We start from the raw sequence: 21643 nt of genomic DNA, 5'->3' as shown, positions 1-21643 counted from the left end.
TCTGTGGAAGTAACCTGGAGGTGGCATGAAATTCTCTTATTCTTAAAAATTGCCTCATCTTCAAAGTTGCAACAATTCAAGAAGTTGGCAAGTATCTTTAAAACTTACCTTTTTTCTTCCAGTGTCAAAAAGTCTTCCTAGAAATAAACTGTAAAGACACAGTCAAGTGTGGGGTGCTCGCCTGCAGTCCACCACATTCCGCAAAGCATTTGGTGGCTGAGACAAAAGTATGGTAAGTTCAAGGCCATCCCCGGCTACATAGCAACAGCTGTTTTTCTAGAATTCGGTTAATTAAACAAAGTAAACCAAGTCAATTAATTTCCGTACCTGTTGAAAAGGCAACAGGTACAGGTGTAGCAGGGTAAATTATGCCCAATTGTATCAGGAGGCCACAAAAGTTTCACTCATTTCCGAGACTTCTTTTCCCTCTTGTGTTAGTCACTTTTGTGATGACAAAGTGTGCAGCCATATTTGGGGCCTGTGGTGAAGCCAAACACCATAATGCAAGTGGTAGAAGAAAGCTGCTTGCCTCCCAGTGGCTAGGAAGCAGGGAGTGGTGGGTGAAGGCAGACACAGGGATCAGGGACTTTTCTCCACAAGAACTGCCCTCCATGATCTCATCTTCACTCTCAACAGTATCCTCTGCCATCTAATATTTCTTTACCAACTGGCCAATGACTTCCTGATTAGGTCAGAGCCCTCTCCACTTGATGCCCTCCCAATGACTGGCTCTACCAGCTGGAGGCCAAGCCTTTGACACCTGACCCATTTTGGAAACACTTTGTATCAAACCACCATGGTCTCTTCACTCAGTCTTCCCTGTTTGGCTTTACTTAGATTCACCAAGTCATCATCCTAAGAGGATCTGAGAGGCCCGTGCAATATGACGTTCTGAAGGCACATGGCCCATGTAAACATCGTTCTTGGCAACTTAGCAGTTTTGTGGTGGGGTTGCATCCCTCTCTTTCTTCTTTATTGAAAATCAAATGTTTAGGCTGAAATTAGACCATCTTGTGCACGTTACGACTTAACGCCTTCAAACGCTACATTTACATATTTAGGGAACCTGATCTTTCTTGCTTGGTCTTCTGCCTGCATCTTGTTTGACTGTCTCTTTCACTGCACCTTTTAATATCTTGGTTTCTTCAGCATTTACTTCTCTGCTGTGGCTCCACACTGTGGTTTTTATTCAACAGGAACAACACTTTGGCCTCTTTGGGCATGTTTTATACCCCCTGCATGGACTTCCACAGAGTGCGCTGAAGGTTAACAGCTCCATTTCTGGAATTCTCTTGGCTCCCTTTTGGTGAAAAGTGTAAGCAGAGATCAAATGCATCTGGGCTCTGCAGAGTTAGTGCTTTAAAGGTGGCTCTGTGTACTGTCCCCTTCTATCCTCTCTGAGATCAGCTTCTCAAACATCTGCATGAGCACTGGCTCATGTGGGAAAGGACTGTGAACCTTTGAAATGAAAGAGTGCCGGAACTCCAGTCCACATAGCAACACTCTCCCTTGTCATCAGCAGGCAGAATATTGTTTCTCACTCACTGAGCTTCGTAGCTCCTTATTCCCATCTCTCATCCACAGCAGTCTCAGTGATTTTGGTGCCTGGTCAAAATATTCTTGTGGGCTATGGGGAGGATAGGAATTGCCCTGAGAGCTTTAATCTGCAAAGCTCAGAAGATGGCAAGAGTGTTGTGGAGGGAGTTGATTGTATGGATTCATTAGTGCTGGGTCACAAGGTCAGGGAAATTGAGCTGCTCCTTTTTCAGTGATATATTATGATGTCTGTTTATATTATGATTCCTTCTGTTCTAATAAATTCAACCCCACATTTGTTCAACCAACCAGAAAAGACACTCAATTGTCTCCTGTAACCAAACAGCTCAGAAGTGGGACTGTCTTCATGAGCAGCTCTGTGCAGGGTGCAAATGACGCTATAAGGAATCCTGATTTTCTCTACAGATGTGTTGTCTTTTCTCTTTCTGGCGTTCATAGGCAAGCTCTCCCCTCAAACTCACAGGATGGCTGCAGAGGCTCCACAATGCATATCTTTCCTGTTTCTCTTGTACAAGGGACACCACAGCCATCCATTTATAGTGGAAACATTAACCTCATGATATTGGGTTTCCTGACTATCTGGAAATAGGAGAGACCCTGGAAATCAGTTGTGTTTTTTTCCACAGGGCCACTGCAAAAGCTTCCTGGTGTTTGGTTTCCACTGCTGTTGCTTGGTTACAGAACCTTGATTCCTATCCAGTATTCTCCATCCTCCTTACAAGCTCTTCAGGACTGAATTTTGGTTCATTCCCATCTTGGACTCTTTCCTCTCAAACACAATTATCTTGACATAAATATGTTCTACAATTTAGGCAAGGATGAGTAAAGTCAGCTGGAGTTTTTATAAAGCATCTCTCTGCACTAGAGTAGGGACACTGTATTAGGGTTCTCTAGAGTCACAGGACTTATGGGTAGTCTCTATGTAGTAAGGGAGTTTGTCGATGACTTACAGTCTGTAGTCCAGCTCCCCAACCATGGTCAGCAGCAGCTCTGTCTGGAAGTCCAAGGATCTAGCAGTGGCTCAGTCCCACAAGGCAGGCAGATGAAGAAGAGAGTCTTCCCTCTTCCAATGTCCTTATGTAGGTCTCCAGCAGAAGGTGTGTCCTAGATTAAAGGCATGTACCACCTAGATTAAAGGCCTTTATCCCAGATGACTTTGAACTCAGAGCTCTCCTTGCCTTAGTCTCCTGGAATTCATAACCACTATGCCACAAGATCTCCGTACCAAGATCCAGGTCAGAAACTTGTATCTCCCAGCCTCAAGATCAGGATCGCAGGTGAGCCTTCCAATTCTGGATTGTAGTTCATTCCAGATACAGTCAAGTTGACACCCAGGAGTAGCCATTACAGACACCCAAAAAGAGATAACTTCTAGGCTTAGCGATTGTTGTCTAGCAGCCATTGTTAGGATTTAGTGGGTAGAGGGGACATAGCTCAAGGACTAAGTACAAAAGACAAAGTTGGTGTGCTTTGGATGACTTTAGAGAACGATGGAAGGAACCAAGGGCATCAGTGACACCTCAAAGTCCCAGCATTAATCAATATGAGAGCCACTTCTTATAATGTGGGCCAATACATTCTTGTCCATTTAAGTCTTTTGTGTCATACTTTCTTACTAAAAGAGGAAGTGTTTTTTGCTTCTGTGTGACCTCCTGGCCTATAGTATGAACCTCCATTGTTTTTATCCTTTACAGTGCATTCGACTGAAAGAATTCTAAATAGTCTCTAAACACAAACCTTGGGGAGATGGTGTGTGATTGGCTTCTGCTTATCTTATCTGAGTCCGTGGGCTGAACATGGAAGATGAAGACTATTCACTAAGCAGTGAGAACATAGGGCCCATAAAATCCTAAAATAGATTCTGAAGCAAAAATACTGGATGCACAATATTTTGTGCTTCTGACTAAATCCTTCTTCGAGTGTTTCAGACTGGGTCCACAATGGGTGTGCATGTGTACTTGTCTGATGGTCCAGCAAAGGTGACGCTTGCAATGCTTTAGACCAAGGACAGATCTGTTAATACCATTAATTCATGTCAATACCCCATGAAGCCTTTCCCTCAGGGTCTCTGATCTCCAGCTTGGACCATAAGTAGTTTTGAGATGACACCAAATGCAAATGTGACCCATGGCTGAATAGAGGAAGCATTGCTTTGCTAGAAGCAGGTCATCTTTCGGTAGGCCAAACCACCCTTCATGCCCTGGGGTGCTGGCCTTCACCCCATGTACTTCTAGAAGTTCAGTTGTCTGTGGCTCTCAAGATCAGTGTGGTAAGGAGAAGAGTGGGGCTCACGTCCTGCTCTGTCTGGTGATTGCTGTCCTGTTGACTGGAATTCTGTCTGTCAGGAGAGTTTTGCGGTCAGCTATTTAAGAGCAGATGGGTTAGTTTTTGAAGCCCTGAGACTGGCATGCTCTGTGTAAACAAAGCTATTCCTGCTTAGCCCTTTCTGCACTGAATGTGCGTCAACATCTGAAGATTTAAAAATTAATTACGAAACTTGGAAGAATTTCTGTATTTCTGAATATGAATGTAAGCAACTTTACACTAATCAATATTAAACCGCTTCTCTCTCCAAAGTCATTTCTCTGTGGCTTCACGGACTAGCATTTTACCTAGATATAATTTGCATGAGCACACTTGTTTTTATTTAAGAAAGCTTCTTTATTGATTCAGATTGGTTTTTGGAAAGGAAGGAAACATTGAGAATTCTAAGAACCTTTGCTGGAGAGTCATCAGAAAGATTACTCAGGGTCAACTATTCCAGTCAACGAGGGTCCCATATCTCTTACTGATCACCTTTCTGTACTGACAGGACCACCCCAATGGCGTTTCCATCCAGAGAGCTTCCAGAATTGACTCTACAAGACACGCCTTCTATCTGCCTGAGCCTCTGGTTTCCCCATGAGTCCTCTCTCCCCTCTGTGCCCTTGCCTCTGCTATGCTGGGTCACTGGATTCTCCAACAGTTTTCCTTGCAAGAAGAAAGCAGAAAAAGATGCTCTCAGCGATAGCTCTCTCCTCATTATTCCCTTCAAATGTCTTCAAAAACAAGCAAGCAAACAAACAAACAACACAAAACTCCACAAAACAAAGTAAAACGCACAGATGGCTGCCATCTAGAAAGATTAAAGTTACCAGTTCTTTCCCATTACTTAAAGGACACAGCCATGTTTGATATAATTAAAAATGGGTAAGTGTACAGCTGCCCAGAGGTTCCTGCTCCAGAAAAGGATTGACCTTTGACCTTGCTGCCAGAGTCCTTCCGAACGGGCAACTCCTCATCTGGGCAGTGGCAGGCTTGGGTTTCAGGAGCAGGCCATGACAACTCTGTCTTGATGTCATTTCTGCATCCCCAGTACCTGTGGGGAACCCAGCAATCAGGGCTGAACTTTGAGATACTTTGGTAATTTTGCTTGGGGGTGTGCAAGGCCTTGAAGGCTATTTCAAGGTGCTTCTGAAAATATCCTCAGGGAAACGAGAAGAACCCACCAGTGTCCTTTGTGAGGTTGGTTGGAGCTCTGGGCATGTTAATGACCTGGCGAGGTTTTAATACTGCAGACCCTGGGCCTTCACCGCCTTAAGTGGTCCTTTGCTGGCATCCTTCAGGGAACAAGGGGGCGGGGTATCTGGGGATAGATACATCCGCACAAAGCAGCGCATTTCCCCACCAAAGCCCCGAGAGGCGGAAGAACCAGAGCTCAGCATCTGGCTCCTGTTCAAACGCTCACCGAGCAGGCTCCAGGCAGCTTTGGGTCATTCTGAGCCCATTCTGCCTGGCAGGGAATGCAGGGGCAAGCACCCGTCACCACCTGCGGGCCGGGGGCGGGGCGGGCCACACACGCTGAGGGACGTGGAGGCTGGGGAAAAGCCAGGAGTTAGAAAAATGTGACCCCGCGACCCCGAACGCCGAAAGCTGCTAGGCTCTTTTGCCTGCGCTCCACCTGCTCGTCAGCGCCCAGCTGCTAGCCGGCCATGGCCAGCCCTGCGCCCTTAGTGGCTTCCATCAGCCACCAAATGGTGGCTCTGCAGACCCTGCAGCTACTACAGCAGGAGTGGGGCTGGGGCGACGGTCCTAGTGCCCCAGGGAGCCCGCGCAGCCCGGACCACGTGCCTATCGCCCAGGCTCGTCGCTCAGGCCAGATGCGGACCCGGCGGGGGTTGGGGCGCGGGAGCACGGGAGCGCGGGGCTCCCCCGAGGCAGGCGAGCTGCGGGGTGCAGAGGGGGGCGCGGAGCTGCTGCCTTTTCCCCGGGACCGCGGGCCCTGTACCTTGGCGCGGATGGCGATGCGCAGCGCTTTGGCTCGCGTGGTGGACTCGACCTCGGAGCTGGTCAGCGTAGAGCAGACTCTGCTTGGGCCTCTCCAGCAGGAGCGGCCCTTCCCCATTCACCTGAAGGTGAGTCTGCCTGCCTTCCTCTCTGGGTTGCAGTGCCAGGATGAAGTGAAGAGGGTCACTGGACTCCAAGCGGGGTGTGGTCAACCTGCTCTGGGCAGGGAAGGGGATAGGTGCAAAGTGAGACACACACTGAGGACTAAGCATGTGGTACAGAAGGCTTCAGAACTAATTACCTGGGATCTGTCAAACTGTGGAACTAGACCTGGATGTGTGTGTGTGTGTGTGTGTGTGTGTGTGTGTGTGTGTGTGTGTGTGTGTGTAGGGACAGGTGTCTGTGTATAAGGGGTCCTGTCACAGGAATCATTTTTCTACCTGTGGAGGTCAGCTCTCCTGCCTCCTCCTCTATTAAGGCTTTGAGTACACCTGAAGATCCCAGCTGCATATGTTTTGACAACATCATGTACGTTTAAAGTTGCTTCACACGCGTGAACCACAATTCTTTTGCATGAATCCAATTCCCCACAGAGCACAGAGACCCAACAGAATCAACTCAAATCGTCATAAAGTGGGCTGGGGGCAGGTGGTCCCAGATGTTGACAAGCTTGCTAATAGTACCAGAGATTCCTGCTGAATTAGCCAGCTCACGTGTAGGCGGGCAGAACTGGGATGAGACCTGAGGTAGGTTAGGGTCTAGGGTTTTGGGGGTTCAGTCTTGGCTTTGCCATTAACTAATGTAATACTCGACTGTGCTAGTTAGATTTTATTGACTTGACATAGCTAGAGTCATCAGAGAAGAGAAAACTCCAATTCAAAAGATGCCACCATCAGATTGCCCATAGGCAAGTCTGTTGGGGGCATTATTGATTAATGATAGATATGAGAGGAGAGGAGAGAGCCCATGACCCACTGGGCAGTGCCACCCCTGGGCAGTGCCACCCCTGGGCAGCTGGTTTTGGGTGGCATGAGAAAGCTAGCTGAACAAGGCACAGGGAGCAAGCCCGTAACCGTGGCTTCTCCATGCTCCTGCTTCAGTTCCTGCCTCCAGTTCCTGCCCTGACTTCTTCATGAAGAGATACGAACTGTATACTGAAATGAACCCTTTCCTCCCCAGGTTGCTTTTGGTCATTGGGTTTTTATCACAGCAACAGGAAGCAAACTAGGTCATTGTATTAGGGCCACAAGTTTTGAGACCTGCTGGCTCTCAACCTGTGCCAGGAGCATCTACTTGGGAATCTGGGAGAGTTTGGTCCTTTCCTTAAGGATTGATGCTGCTCTTACTCCACAAGCCAAAGGTGGGGAAACATGCAGTATATTAAGTTGCATCATATGGTGTAAAAAAATTCAAATCAAATGTCACTAAGCAATGTCTGAGTCGTCTCTCTTCAAGAAAAATATTTAAAATTATTATTATTTTTTCCTTTTCTTTTTTTTGGAGCTGGGGACCGAACCCAGGGCCTTGCGCTTGCTAGGCAAGCACTCTACCACTGAGCTAAATCCCCAACCCCTAAAATTATTATTATTGTTAAAAAATATTCTCCAAGAAAATATTTAAAATCTGCCGATGCATGACTTATTATTGGTTGTGAGTTACGTAGTAATTTCATTGATTTTAAGACATGAAAAGAATAGGTATCTGATGAAATTTGAAGTGCGGTAATATTAGGAACATGTTGGAAATATATGTGTGCGTCGGTTGCTTTCAGGTCACTACGACCCAAATCCTCACAGAAACAACTTACAGGAGGAAAGGTTTACTTTGGGCTAGACTTCACCCCTTTTTCTCTTTCATGGAGGGCTCCAATTATGCCAGGCAAATCATTTCTCCATGGAATTATTTCCCCACTGTCAGGTACATTTTTGACTGGCAGTTGCAAAGAGATTTTAGTCCATCCTCTGGGGGCAGGCACGGTGGACCAGATCCTTGGTGGCCAAACATCATGGGGCCTAGGAAGCAGGGAAGGGATGGGTAGGTGAGGGCTAGGGCCAGGCTTTAATCTTCAAAGGACTGCCTCCAACATATAGGCCCACCCTCTAAAAGCTGTACAGCCCCAACTCAAATAGAGCCATTTGCTGGAGACCGCTCAAATCAGGAGCCGATGGGTATTTCTTAGATTCAAGCCACAGCAGTGTGATGTCAGATATACAGGGTGCAAACAGGCTAGGCTTGGCAGGTACAGATACTGAACGATCTGTTTTGCCTAGGGTGATCTTTGAAGGCTGTTTGGGGGAAGCAACCTTTTCTTTCTTTTACTTTCTCCCTCCTTCCCTCCCTTTCTTCTCTTTCAATGACCGTTTGCTTTCCACATAAGGAGGCCTGTGCAATTCAAACCCCAAGCATTGATGGTTGGCTGGCGGCTGCAAGTAGCTCTGTTTGGAAGGAGGGAGAAAGGGATCCTGGACACTTGGGGGTTGGCAGGTGAAGGACATGCACAATATTCCATAGCCATCGAATGGGAGGCGGTTCAACCCCAGACGGCTGGGTTTTCGTGTGAATCAGGTCAGTGCTGATGTGCTGAGGCTGTCTGACCAAGCACCAGAAGGTCGCTGGCACCAAGGTTGTGGTGTTTTGTTCAGGGTAGCGGTCGCCCCTACTTGGTAATCCTTGAGGCATTCCTAGTTTAGGTAAAGGCCTGCATACATTCCACCCCCTTTCAGGTGTCTAGATCTTATTCATCTGCTGGGAAAATTAAGGCCAATGGGCCCAAATAACCAATTAACTTCCTTTCCCTCTGTGTGTGTGTGTGTGTGTGTGAAAGAGAGAGAGAGAGAGAGAGAGAGAGAGAGAGAGAGTGCGTGTGCGAGAGAGACAGAGAGAGAGACAGAGACAGAGACAGAGACAGAGACAGAGAGAGAGAGAGCACGCCTGTGTTCATGCTCGTATGCGGGTACACATGGAGACCACAGATCTATGTTAGGTGTCTCCCTCAGTTGCTCTCCATCTTACTTTTTGAGACAGGACCTCTCATTTTACCTGTTTCTCTAGCTCACTCGTTTGGCCAAGTTGGCTGACTACTAAGCCCCAGGGATCTTCCTGTCTCTGCTTCCTCAGTGCTGGGATTAGAGGGATTAGAGGGCTGTTACTGGTCACTGTTTTTTTGTTTTTTGTTTTAAACCTGGGTGCTGAGGATCTGAGCTCAGCTTCTCTTGCTTACCCAGAAAGCATTGCACATGTTGAGCCCTCTCCTCAGTCTCCCACCCATCTTTCTTGTCATCTCAAACAAATAAACATTTCTCTCCCATGAATTCTTTCTTGTGCTGCTGAAGCAAATCCTGGCTTGTCCCTAATTATGCTTTCAATGGAAGAGAACTCAGCCCTATCATAGATACTCTGTGTTTTCCTATATGTACATTATAATTAAGTTTAACTTATAAATTATGTTAGAGATTAACTAGGATGATCAAATATAAGGTAGAACAGTTAATAACAATGCACAGTGATAAGTCATGTAAACATCCCCCTGTCTAATCTCATCACACTGTATTCACCCGGTGATGACCTGGGACCATGCAATGGCTGTGTGTGGTAAGGTGAATGACAGAGGCCTTAGGAGTTAGCATTAGGCACCTACATAAGGGCCTCTTGAACACAGCTCTGTAAATAGAGTAACAGCATTGACTAAAGAGTAACTAATAGGTGGGAAGAATGGCCGAGTTAGAACCTGGACAAGGGGCAGATTAACATCCTGGGCCAGGTGCAAAGGGACATTGCCAGAGCGCATCACAGTACTAGATCCAGTTTAAAATGTGTACATTGTTTAATTCTGGAAATCTCTGTATAATATTTTTAGCCTGTTGTTGACAGCACGTAACTAAATGGGAGGGGGGAGCAGCCTTGTGTTACCTGCCTTCTCTCTGCCAGAGTCCCTCAGTCTACAGAGACGCTCAGCGTTTTGTCATCTTCCCGTTCCTTTTGTGTCACATTTCTATTCTTCTGTTTCTCCAGCAATTTTCTGATGCATTGCGGCTACGTTCTGGAAAGTTGCAGAATGCTCATCAAGAGGGGTCTTGGCCTTCTTCCCACTGCCAGACTGTGTCACCTGTATGGGACTGGTGAATTTCAGGGGGGACAGTCTGTCCTATTGGAAGTGAGAGGAACAGGGACAGCCAGAATCTAGAGATTTTGCTTGGCTTGCAATGTGGAGGAAAGGGTTATCTCTATTTGACTTCTAGAATACTGGTCACACAGTTCAGATTAGAGAGGACTGCAGCCCTCTGGGGACTGGCTATGCTGACTTGGCTTCATTAGTACTGTTAAGTTGAAGGATTTGGAAGGACATTCCCTGTACACCACAAGGCTTGTCTGCTGTATAGTTTGATTTCAGGATGGGCATTGCTCACAGAAATGAGATGTATGTGAGGAGTTCCTCAATGTCAGGCCTTTTTGATGGTGTTACTTGACATGCAAGGTAGGAAAGAGATTGACTTAAGCTGAAACCAAGGGCTAGTTGACACTACAGGGGACTGTGCCATGGTGATGACCCAACACCAGCACCTAATCCCAGGAGCCATTAGGATCTGCTGTATGTTTCTGGCTGTAGGCACTTGGGTGAGTTCCCTCACCTTCCTATGCCCCAGCCTCTTCTATAAAGAGGCTGAATCACCTAAAGGATGGGTGACTCAACAGTCTTAGTTGGTGATTTTTCCTTAGTAAGTTGTTATTGTTGCTATTAATAAGCTGACAACTCATAAACCACTAATATATATATATCTGTATATACATCTATCTGTATTATCTGTATCATATATATATCTGTATATATCTGTATCTATATCTATATCTATATCTGTGTATATCTGTATATATATGTATATATCCCTATATATATCTGTATCATATATATGTATATATATATCTGTATATATCTGTATATATATCAGTATATGAATGACTCTGACTTATGAACTGTTTCTGTTTCCAGGGCTGTTGATAGACACACAGTCAGGACAGATAATTAAGTGAATTTCTAAGAAGTTTCCTCTACATAGAAGTCAGCTTGGCTTTATGCCTTGGCTTCATTAGTGCTACTGATATATGTCATTGTCCAGGGGGTTATTGATGAACCCTTCTGAAGGTTTAGGAGGAGAGATGGTATAAGGTATGAAGGCAGACATTCTCATCTCAACAGCAAAGGGCACTTTTTTCTCTATTAAATATTTTTTCTAATGAAATAAACTTACATTTGCTATTCTCTTTGAACATTTAGAAAATTACCAACACAATAATAAAAAAACGTAGTGAGTTTCTTTATGGTAGATGATGAGGCTCTGAGCCTTGTTAAAGTTGGTCCAGGTAACTAGCTTGGAAAATATTTATTACAAGAGGAAACAGGCTTAAGCAACTATAGGGCTTTGAGAGCCAAGACATGATTGGAGTTAATGTAATTTGTCCTGATAATATCACAGGCCAGGTCCTGTGGATATTATGAACTAAAATACAGGTCGTAGTTGAGAGTGTGTGATGGATAGGGCCACAGCTGTGCATAACGGTGCAGTGTATCTCATTCAGGCTGCTGTAGTCTGTAGACTGGGTGTGTATAGGCTAAGCTGCTGTAACAAAATGGCTTCAACAACACACATTTCATTTTCTCAGTCTTCAAAGGTTGGACATCCCAAATCAAGGCAATGACATATTCAGTCTCTGTTAGGGCTTCCTATCTGCCTTCCAGAGGCACCTCTCAGGGTCTTCAAACTGTCTTCGTGTATCCTACTGGGAGGAAGGGGAGACAGTAAAGGACAGAAGGAGGGAAAGAGGGACAGGAGATAGATAGATAGATAGATAGATAGATAGATAGATAGATAGATAGATAGACAGACAGACAGAACGAACAAACTTCTAGAGCATCTTAGATGTGAGAGCTGGGGCTATAGTTCAGTTGATAGATTCAAGGCCATCCTTGGCTGCATAGTGAGTTTGAGGCTCCATGAACACCCTTCACCTGAGTGTGTGTGTGTGTGTGTGTGTGTGTGTGTGTGTGTGTGGTGATGGATGGTACCTCATTCTTTTGACTTTTTATCCTTAATTACCTTCCTACAGGCCTTGTGTTACAAGTAGTCACACTGTGGGTAGAGGTTCAACATAGGAAGTTTCAAGGTATGCAGTCTGCCATGCCTGTGTCCTTCCCTGAAGACCATTTTATAGGGTGACCCAAAGCACTGAGCAGTCACTAAACACAGGAAATTACTATTAAGCTAATAATATCAGCAACGATGGGACAGACATTTGTTCCTAAATAGTACTATGTTACCTTTAGGAACACTGGAAGGAAACAAATCTGAACTGCTGAAAAGATGGCCAAGACAGTTTTGAAATGACCTAAGTTTTGTTAGTCTTCAAGAACTAAAAGCATTTAGCTTCCAAGAGCTACAACCCAAAGAAGCTGACAGAGACTAGCTGAGGCCAACTTTCAGAGACAGAACTTCCTACCACCATTCAGTAAACTTTCCTGTGAACTCTTTCATTTCAATAAGCTCATTGTGGTAACAATTGCTCTACCAAATTCTTGGTGAGTGTCTCCTGTTCTAGAGTGAGACCAGCAGCCCACACACTGCTGACCCTAGCTTCCTTCCCATATTCATGTTCTTTGCACACAGTAAGTGTGACTGCCAACTGTTCAAAGAAGACACTACTCCATCCATAGTGATTAGTGAAACCAGCGCCTACAGGTTTGGAAATAATGTCTTCAAAAATTGTAAACCTTGGATACTGAGGAGATCATTATGAGGTGTCCACCAGAGAAGACCACTTGGACTTTATATTGGTTTAAGCCACTCAGCAGCTACACTGGGTATTTAGGACCAGAGTGCAGTTCTGAGCCTTTCTCAGGGTTAGCTTTTTAATTAATTAATTAATATCTCGAATGCTGCTCCCCTACCAGGTCCCTCCTCACAGAATTGCTCCCCCACCCCTTCTCCTCTGAGAGGGTGGGACCCCTTGGGTCTCCCCCATCCTAGTGCATCAGGTCTAGCTTTTAAGCACACAGATCACATGCTGGGTTGATGCACCACAATTAGCAAGAACAGCCAGAAGCAGAACTATAGATGCCAAAAAAATAAGGTTAGTGTATTTAACGACTCTCCTAGAACTGTGGGCTTGGGTGTAAGGTTAGTGTATTTAACGACTCTCCTAGAACTCTGGGCTTGGGTGTAAGGTCAGTGTATTTAACGACTCTCCTAGGACTGTGGGCTTGGGTGTAAGGTTAGTGTATTTAACGACTCTCCTAGAACTGTGGGCTTGGGTGTAAGGTTAGTGTATTTAACGACTCTCCTAGAACTCTGGGCTTGGGTGTAAGGTCAGTGTATTTAACGACTCTCCTAGAACTGTGGGCTTGGGTGTAAGGTTAGTGTATTTAACGACTCTCCTAGGACTGTGGGCTTGGGTGTAAGGTCAGTGTATTTAACGACTCTCCTAGGACTGTGGGCTTGGGTGTAAGGTCAGTGTATTTAACGACTCTCCTAGGACTGTGGGCTTGGGTGTAAGGTTAGTGTATTTAACGACTCTCCTAGGACTGTGGGCTTGGGTGTAAGGTTAGTGTATTTAACGACTCTCCTAGGACTGTGGGCTTGGGTGTAAGGTCAGTGTATTTAACGACTCTCCTAGGACTGTGGGCTTGGGTGTAAGGTCAGTGTATTTAACGACTCTCCTAGGACTGTGGGCTTGGGTGTAAGGTCAGTGTATTTAACGACTCTCCTAGGACTGTGGGCTTGGGTGTAAGGTTAGTGTATTTAACGACTCTCCTAGGACTGTGGGCTTGGGTGTAAGGTCAGTGTATTTAACGACTCTCCTAGGACTGTGGGCTTGGGTGGGATCGCCCCTTGTTCTGTCCTGGCAGGTGGTGCTGCCCACATGCCGTGCTCCAAGGCCTGAATCCCACTTCCATCATGGTGTCAGTTGTGCTAAGGTCTGTGTCCTACTAAGGCCTGGAGGCCCGAAGCAAGATGGCTCAGTGGTTGAGAACACTGGCTGCTCTTGCAGAGTACTGGGCTTGACTTCCAGCACCGACATCAGGTGGCTCACAACTAGCTGTAAATTCAGTTCCAGGGGATCTAACACCCTGTTCTGGCACCACACACATACATGTACAGATTACACAGGCAAACACTCATATATGTACTATAAATCAACAAATACTAAAAAAGAATGAAAGCAGGGGTGGGAAGATGGCTCACCTGGTAAGGTATCGGTTATGTGTGCTTCAGTGCCCATGTTCACTTCCCCAGGACCCACATATAAAATGTCAGGCGGGCTGGTGTGCATGGCTATCCTCAGCACTGGGGAGATGGAGGCATGAATGTCCCCGGGGCTTGCCGTCTAGCCAGTCTAGACAAGTTGGTGAGTTCCAAGTTCAGTGGGGGACACTACCAGGGACAAATATGTGTGAATGGTTGAGTAAGACTGACGAGGATCAGCATACCTTTCTTCAGTATGGGGGCCTTAAAACAGACGGCCAGGGAATGAGAAGAAAAAGAAGGTAAGAGAACTGGGGTCAGGAGGTTTTGTGCATATGTCTTATACCAGCTAAATTTATTAAGTACAGTGTCTTATATACCATTTGTGGGGAGAAAAATGGGACAGAGGCAGTGAGAAAAGCCAAACAGTCAAGGGCCTCCCAGGAACATCACAGATCAGACATAGTGTCCTTGGGACTGATAATGTAAGCCCCTTAGGATGGGAAGAGTTGGGTTTTCAGGATCCAAAGCTATGGTTTCTTCAAGGCATGGACCCCAGTCCATCACCGGTTCTGTCAAAGTATGTTCCCGGTCTAAAGAAGGAGCTGTGGTCTTTCTCTGTATATCAGGGCCTCAGGGAAAGCCTTGGGTTGGTCTGTCCCTCAACAAAGGCACCTAGCATTGACCTTTGGACATAGAATGCTATTATATGCATACATGCACACCTGAATATATGCTCACATGCATGTGCACACACATATTATGAGCATCACTGCTGAAGAAATAGAAATTCATGGTTGTCAGTAGCCATGGGACTGCTTGTTACTACAGATACGTTTGCTTTTGTGGTCCAATGTCTGGTTTATTTATAGTTTTATAATAGTTTTTAATGGAAATAATGTGAAAGTCACTACATAAAAGCTTTATGAAATGAAGTTTTGGTGAAAGAGGCCAGAAAGGCTTTAAGTCAGAGCTTTGCTTGGCTACTGGACAGAAACTCCATAGGCTTTGATGGGCATGAGCTCATTGAGTCTTGTTGCTTTCCCATTGAAAATGGTGCCATTCCCAAAGCCAAAGCTTGAGGGGGCTTCGTTATGACTTCACGGGTAAAATGCTTAGTTTCCTGCAGATAATGGACTCCTCATGGTGATTGGTACCTACTTGGGTCCTCCACTGGGTTTTCTATGTAGTGGCCTTGGGCTCAGGGCCCTGAGCTTGTAGTTACAAGTCAGATATTGACGAGCCAGGTGAGGTTTGGAAAGTTCCCAGTTCTCCAGTCTTCCTCTAAGAACGCCATTCCCATGTCACTGATATATGTGCTGTAAAGAATCCTAATGGGTCTGGGGTCGTGCCTGTTGTTAGGCAGGGTGCAGAGGAGGAGCTTGTTTACCGGCTGGGCAGATGTTTAAGGTCCAGGTGTTCCCCAAGAAACCCAGGAAAGGCTTAGTATTTTCCTCTTTCTCTGCCTCTGCCTCCATGTATATTTTTGTGTGTGCCTCTGTCTTTGAATCACAGCCTCCGCGCCAATTTTCTTGGCCACCCTCTTGCCTCTCTTCCCGTCTTTCCTGCTATGATCTGGAAGGGAGGATACCTCTGAGTAGGCCACTGATTAGCAGGGGTGGCTTTACACAGTATGGACAGGTCTCCAAATCAGCTACTACTGTTATATTTTACAGATAAGAACATGGATCTCCGTAGACACAATGGGTTGTCCAAGGGTAACCTATCAAAGGGTGGAACCAGGGTGTTGATGGTAATTGCATTGCTCTTAGAATGGGCTCTGCTGACTCAAAGGGAGGCCCATCTTGATGACGACAAAGGCCATTCTGAGGGACATATTCTCGAGGGCTGGGAATTGGGATGTTATCATCTTTGGAGAAGGCTACTGTTTTACTATTATAGAACAGAATTCTGCTAAAAATAGAAAAATATACAGTTGTTTTAAAAAATTGTTTTAGACAGAGAGATGGTCTAGTGGGTAAAAGTTTTTTGGCATGTAAACCTGATGGTGGCATGCAAGCCTGATGATTTGAGTTTAATCCTTAGCATCGATGATGGAGGGAAAGAATGGGCTGCCAAAAGGTGCACTCCCTCTGTCCTCCATGTGCAGCCTGTGGAATGGGTACACAAGTGAGTAAGGATTAGTGTGTGTAAACATGTGTATCATACATACACTTAAATAATGATAAATAAATGAAACTGTAATCTATGACAAGTAATTTCATTGTAAGAGCATTGCTTTCCCTGGTATAGATCTGCATGAAGTTTTGGCATCAGCACATAGGGCACATGGTAGAAAGGGAACCCTGGTTAGGAACTGTGGGAGAATGAAGAAAAGTTACACAGACACATGCAGAGTGAAGCTGTGGTCAGGTGGGGTTTGTCTAACAATAACACCTCAATCCAGAACCTCAGCATGTCTGGTAGGTCCAGCACAGAGGAAGGAGTTAGCTAGTCCCATCTCTGTAAGCAAGCAGGCTCAGGCTATAAGCATGTGGAGGAGGAATCTCAGTTGATTGTCTTTGTATACACTGTCCAATGAGCTTGGTCCTTGTGGGTAATGTCTTTTGCCAATTGTCCCAAGGACCCAGGGCCTTGGGAATCCTAAATCCACACTCACTCAGGGCATCTTCCTCCCTCTACAGAAATCATCAATTTTCGTTGGGTGTTTGGACAGACGATTTGGTGCTCCTTCTCCTCGCCGGGTTATCAACTCTTTAGAGACAGGGAAATGTTTCTCCTTGACTTTAGTGTAGTGTAGTAAAATAGCATAGCTTAGTGCACAGTTTCAAACAACACTGCTACTTTCTTAACTGAGTCAAACAGGCGCAGACTAGTATCTCAGTAGATTGGTTAAGACATGGGAGGGGAATCTTGATGCGCATGGAAAGGTCAGTGCTGTGTTTAGTTTGGGTCACTGTAGCCATCAATACGTTTCATAGGCAGAGTCTGAAGTTACAAAATGCTTTAGAGGCTCCCTAAACCGCTTTCAGTTGCTCGGCTGTGTAGATATAACTCTGGCACAGTGCTCAAAGCATCATAGCCTATCAAGTCATTTCTGGGGGCATCTGGGACTTTCTATATAACAGTCACAGGAGAATATGGTTTGTCATCGAATGGAAGGCACTGAGAGTGAGGTCATGGCCAGTATTGTCTCTGTGTGTTTCTACTGAAAGCCACAGAGCAGTTAATGAGCCTTAACCTCATGTCTTGGGATTCTCATCTTCCCAGCAGGAGTAGCACAAAGTTGTTTGGATTGATGTAGTGTTGGCACTCAGCCCTTCTAGAAAGAAAGGAAAGGAACACCTTTTTTATTTCCCCTTACCCTGGAAGGTCAATTCCTAAAAATTTATTTCCCTAACTGTTACTGCATCTTATCTTAGAGAAGGTTTAAAGAAAAAATTGTACTAGGAAAATAAAATAAAGAGTTCTTGCAAAATTCACGGGAAGCCCACACAGTTTGCCCAGGTCATCAGGAACCAGCTGTAAGCTTTCATAATTTTTCCATTTGAGTGTTTATATAAGTAAATGTGGAATCAACATCAGGTTTCAGGCCCACGTGTTTATTTTTCAAGGTGCTTTAATCTTGATTAAAGATGAGCAGGCGTACATCAGCGTAGACCTTGCTGGCCCCATGGCAAATCTCCTTGGATCCTTCCATTTTGTATTTAGATTGGGTTTCTCGTAGAGCAAGTGCACAGTTTCCCTTAATGTGGCTTGGGGGAAACCATCCATAGTGACTGTCTCACTCCAAGCAATATGCTTCTGCAGTCCCATTGCCCCATCAACTGTAGGAATTGATTCTTGGGACCCTGATACCTTCTGAGCAGAGACAGGAAACACAGGAAGGTAGGAAGGCAAGAAAACTGTGCAGAGAAGGTTAAACCAAATTCTGGGCATGCTAGCCTCCTAGGGACAGCAGCACATCCTCCTGCCTCTCCTCTCCAGGCTATCACACTGGCCTTACCACTCTGCAGTAAATTAAACTTGTTTTATTTCCTAGGAAATCCTGGAAAGTAAGTGGAAACCCAAGTCCTTCTTACTCAAGTGACAGTGTTTTGTTTTGGGAGAAAACGGTTTCCTCTTCTATACATAATTAGGAAGAAATGTTAGCCCCTCACTGTGTTAGTGACTTAGAGTCACTGTGACCAAGGAAATTTATAGAAGCCAGCTTATTGAGGACTTACAATTTCAGAGGGTGAGTCTACGACCATCATGGTAGGGTGCTGGGCTGTGTGTCTGCCTTTTCCCTGGGGTGCCTGGAGGGCCACTGCCATGGTGCTCAGGGAAGACAGAATGAAGTCTGCAATGGGGGTCCTCAGTCCATGTTTTCCAAGAGTGGGAAACTGCAGAGTCTGGGACAATTGCTGCTGTTCCCTGTCTCTTGTGTACCAGAGGTCCCTGATCTGAGCTTACTCTTGGGGCTGCTGCACACCAGGCAGGAAAGGGAAGGCAGAGCCCAGGATGAAGGCAAAACCCAGTTTGATTCCCAGTGAGTGCTGAGACTATGGAGGGGCTGGGAGAGAGATGACCTACTCCTGGAGATTTAGACATGGCTTTTTATGATGAAGGCCTCCCCTCAAGCGATCCTTGATGAAGAGACAGTCCTTGCTTGTTCAAACTGTTTTATTCGATGGTGAAAGCATACCCCTTACGCAGGGATTAAATACCTTTTGTGGGAAGGGATGCCCAGGAAGGGAAGTTCACTGGCTGAACACGAGGGACCTATCTAGATACCGCATTAGCATGGAGAACTCCAGGTTTTTATGCTATGTGACTGATTGCCATATGCCTCTCAGTAGGGTGTAGAGGTAGGCGGGAAGTGGCTACACTCCTACTCTTCTCAGTTCTGAGACCCACAGGATCTGAGATCACTCAGCTTTACCCATTCTTCTGTCTGGTGGCATGGTCCACTTGCCCCACAGTGGGAAGCATGGCATCAGGAAGGCAGGCCTGGTGCTTGGTCAGTAGCCGAGAGCTCACTGAGTCAACAGTGAGGAGGCAGAGAGCAAGAGCTAACTGGGAACTGTGTGGGCTTTTGAAACCTCAAGGCCCACTCCCAGGGACACACCACCACCAAGGCCCCACCTCCTCATGCTTCCCAAACAATTCTACCAACGAGGGACCGAACATTCAAATACATGAGTCTGTGGGGCTCTTCTCATTCAAGTCACCCACTCCTCAATCTTCCACTAACCCCCAGCCCTTCTTCCTATTGTTGGTGTCAGGAAGTCGGGGGTGGCACTTTATACTTTCTCTTTTCCTAAGCCATTGGGTTTAATATGCTGCTTAGGAACTTTCAATCATTTTCCCGTATGCGCATAAATATTTAAGTCTGCTTATCTTTCTACTTTCCACAGATTTTGATACAATATTTCCAAGTGTGTTCTGTATAGAGTATTCCCAAAGTCCTTTTTTCCCCTTAGACCTATGAATCGTTTAGAAGTGCTTTTTAAAGTCTTGTGTGTTTGGGGAGATAATCTGCCTCACTGCGGTCTCCCTGCTTGCACTGCCTTTGCATGACACAAGTTCTGATCGGCTAAGGTATGCTCTGGGACGACATGCAGGCATCAGAGTCCACAATTATTCCACATGTGTTTGAGAACAATGTCTGTTTGATTATCCCCATTGGTTTAAACTAGTCTTTCCCACTCTGTACAGTACATACTGCATGATGTACTTTGTTGCATGATCCTGGGTTTTTTTTTTTTTTTTTTTTTTTTTTTTTTGGTTCTTTTTTTCGGAGCTGGGATGATCCTGGGTTTTTAAAGTCTTTTAAGATGGGGGGAAAGGGAACTTGCTTTGTAGCCCTGGTTGGTCCTTTCTGGAGGGCATGTCCACTGCACAGTAAATTCTACTATGGAATCTTGACCATGGTAAATCCCAAACAGTAAGAGCACAGGCTATTTGTCAGAGCTCCTTTAGGAATAAACAACAGAATCTCGGCTTCAGCTGGTTTCAGTAAAAAGGGCTATTCCTTAGCTAGGCTAGATGAGAAATCCTGAAAATCCACGTTGGAGTGTAGCTGGATTCATATAGACAGGAAATGCCATTAGAGTCAGCCACCATTAATCTCTCTCATCTACCATTTTGTTTCGGAGACATCCTCATTTGTACATTACTCTGTAGGCTACAAGATGTTTCCAAGTAATCCTGGTCAAAGGGAGTTGCTCTCTTCCAGCCCAGCAGCCATGGGGCCAGTGGCATTTGTCAGTCACCTGTCCCTGGCCAGTTCACTTGACTGAGTGTGGTCATCCTGCCATATCTGACCAGTTCACTTGACTGGCTGTGGTCGTCCTGCCATATCTGACCAGTTCACTTGACTGGGTGTGATATCCTCTCATGGATCTGGGGGTGGGACTGGGTCAGCTTTGGTTCTCCTATGGCTAAAAATGTGAAAGGGTAGTTCTCTGAGAAAAATCTGGAAATTAGACAATGGAAGTACAATACATGCTCACGTCATCAGTCTAATTTCCCTCGTGTTGCTGTTCATTTCAGGATAGCGTGGAATTTAGAAACATCTGCAGTCACTTGGCTCTGCAAATTGAAGGACAGCAGTTTGACAGAGACTTGAATGCCGCCCACCAGTGTCTGAAAACTATAGTGAAGAAGCTGATCCAGTCACTTGCCAATCTCCCGTCAGATGCCCATGTGGTTGCCTGCGCTTCCTTGAGACAGATCTTACAGAATCTCCCAGATGTATGAGCACGAGAGACAGCCAGACTACAGCTGGCCCTGCCAAGAAAACAGAATCCTTCACCTTCTAAATGATCAGCAGCGATGGCTGTTAGTGTTCCCAAAAGGACTTGATGTTCATGTCTGCGTCTGACCAAGAGCACTTTTAGCCTTCAGCATGGTAGCATGTAGTGCACACATTCTTAAAGTTACAGTGTATATTTTTAGAGTACACTTACTGCTGACTTTCTGAAGTATATTTCTTTGTGGAGCTAATTGGATTATATATGTACATATTTATTAGCCAGCTTAAGCCTTGGTTTTGAATGATACTTGAATTCTATATTTGTATTATTGTCAGCTATAAGGCTGACTAGGGACATGCACAGTAGAAACTATGGCTCTTCATGGGATCTTGAGTAAATGGGACACTTAGTAACTGACACAGTCTGTTTTCTGGACACGTAGACAGTGACAGTGATCTTTAGTTGTAGAACTATAGGTGTCAGTCATTGTGAGCCCAGCCCTATCATTAGTAATTTACCACTGGGCAGGGAGAGCTGCTTCTAAACCTTGCACTTTCATATACTGCTCTGTACATTTAAAATGATAATGCACTACGGGGTACCAAGCAGACATGATATGCAAATACAAATACATACTATTAAAGTCTCAATGTGGAACCGTCTAGCTTCTCTTACCGTTTCTGACTATTCCAATTGAAATAGGAAAGTGCTGGCACAAGAAGGAGGGGGTGGGCATGTGAGCAGTTTTCCTTGCCTCGTCCAACACTTGGATCTGGAAGGAGAAGGTTGTTTAATCATTAATTAATTAATTAATTAATTAATTTATTAATTAATTTTTGGTAACAGTTATCTACATGTGCTTTCTATTGTTCAATGCTATCTGGA

At 45.4% G+C, this 21643-nt stretch overlaps 1 protein-coding gene and 1 long non-coding RNA gene across 2 annotated transcripts in view; one reads left to right on the top strand and one right to left on the bottom strand.

Annotated features, from left to right (window-relative positions):
- Positions 1-5998, bottom strand: part of LOC148000991 (uncharacterized) — a 35039-nt gene extending 29041 nt beyond the window's left edge. Inside the window, exons 1-2 of the long non-coding RNA XR_015638320.1 lie at positions 5825-5998; positions 2508-2661 (exon numbers count right to left, since the gene is read on the bottom strand). This is a non-coding gene — a long non-coding RNA (uncharacterized LOC148000991). The remainder of the gene's footprint in view (positions 1-2507; positions 2662-5824) is intronic.
- On the top strand, positions 5224-21422 carry Dleu7 (deleted in lymphocytic leukemia, 7). Its single transcript, NM_001400998.1, has 2 exons — positions 5224-5951; positions 20556-21422. Exons 1-2 carry the CDS (start codon positions 5529-5531, stop codon positions 20760-20762), a joined length of 630 nt encoding a protein of 209 aa, NP_001387927.1. The 5' UTR covers positions 5224-5528; the 3' UTR covers positions 20763-21422.
- The last annotated feature ends 221 nt before the right edge of the window (positions 21423-21643 follow it).

The sequence above is a fragment of the Rattus norvegicus genome, chromosome 15 (genome assembly GCF_021556685.1).
Source record: "Rattus norvegicus strain SHRSP/BbbUtx chromosome 15, alternate assembly SHRSP_T2T, whole genome shotgun sequence".
NCBI classification, from domain to species: domain Eukaryota; kingdom Metazoa; phylum Chordata; class Mammalia; order Rodentia; family Muridae; genus Rattus; species Rattus norvegicus.
The sequence above is the reverse complement of the archived record's forward strand: the minus strand, read 5'-3'. Positions and strand labels throughout refer to the sequence as shown.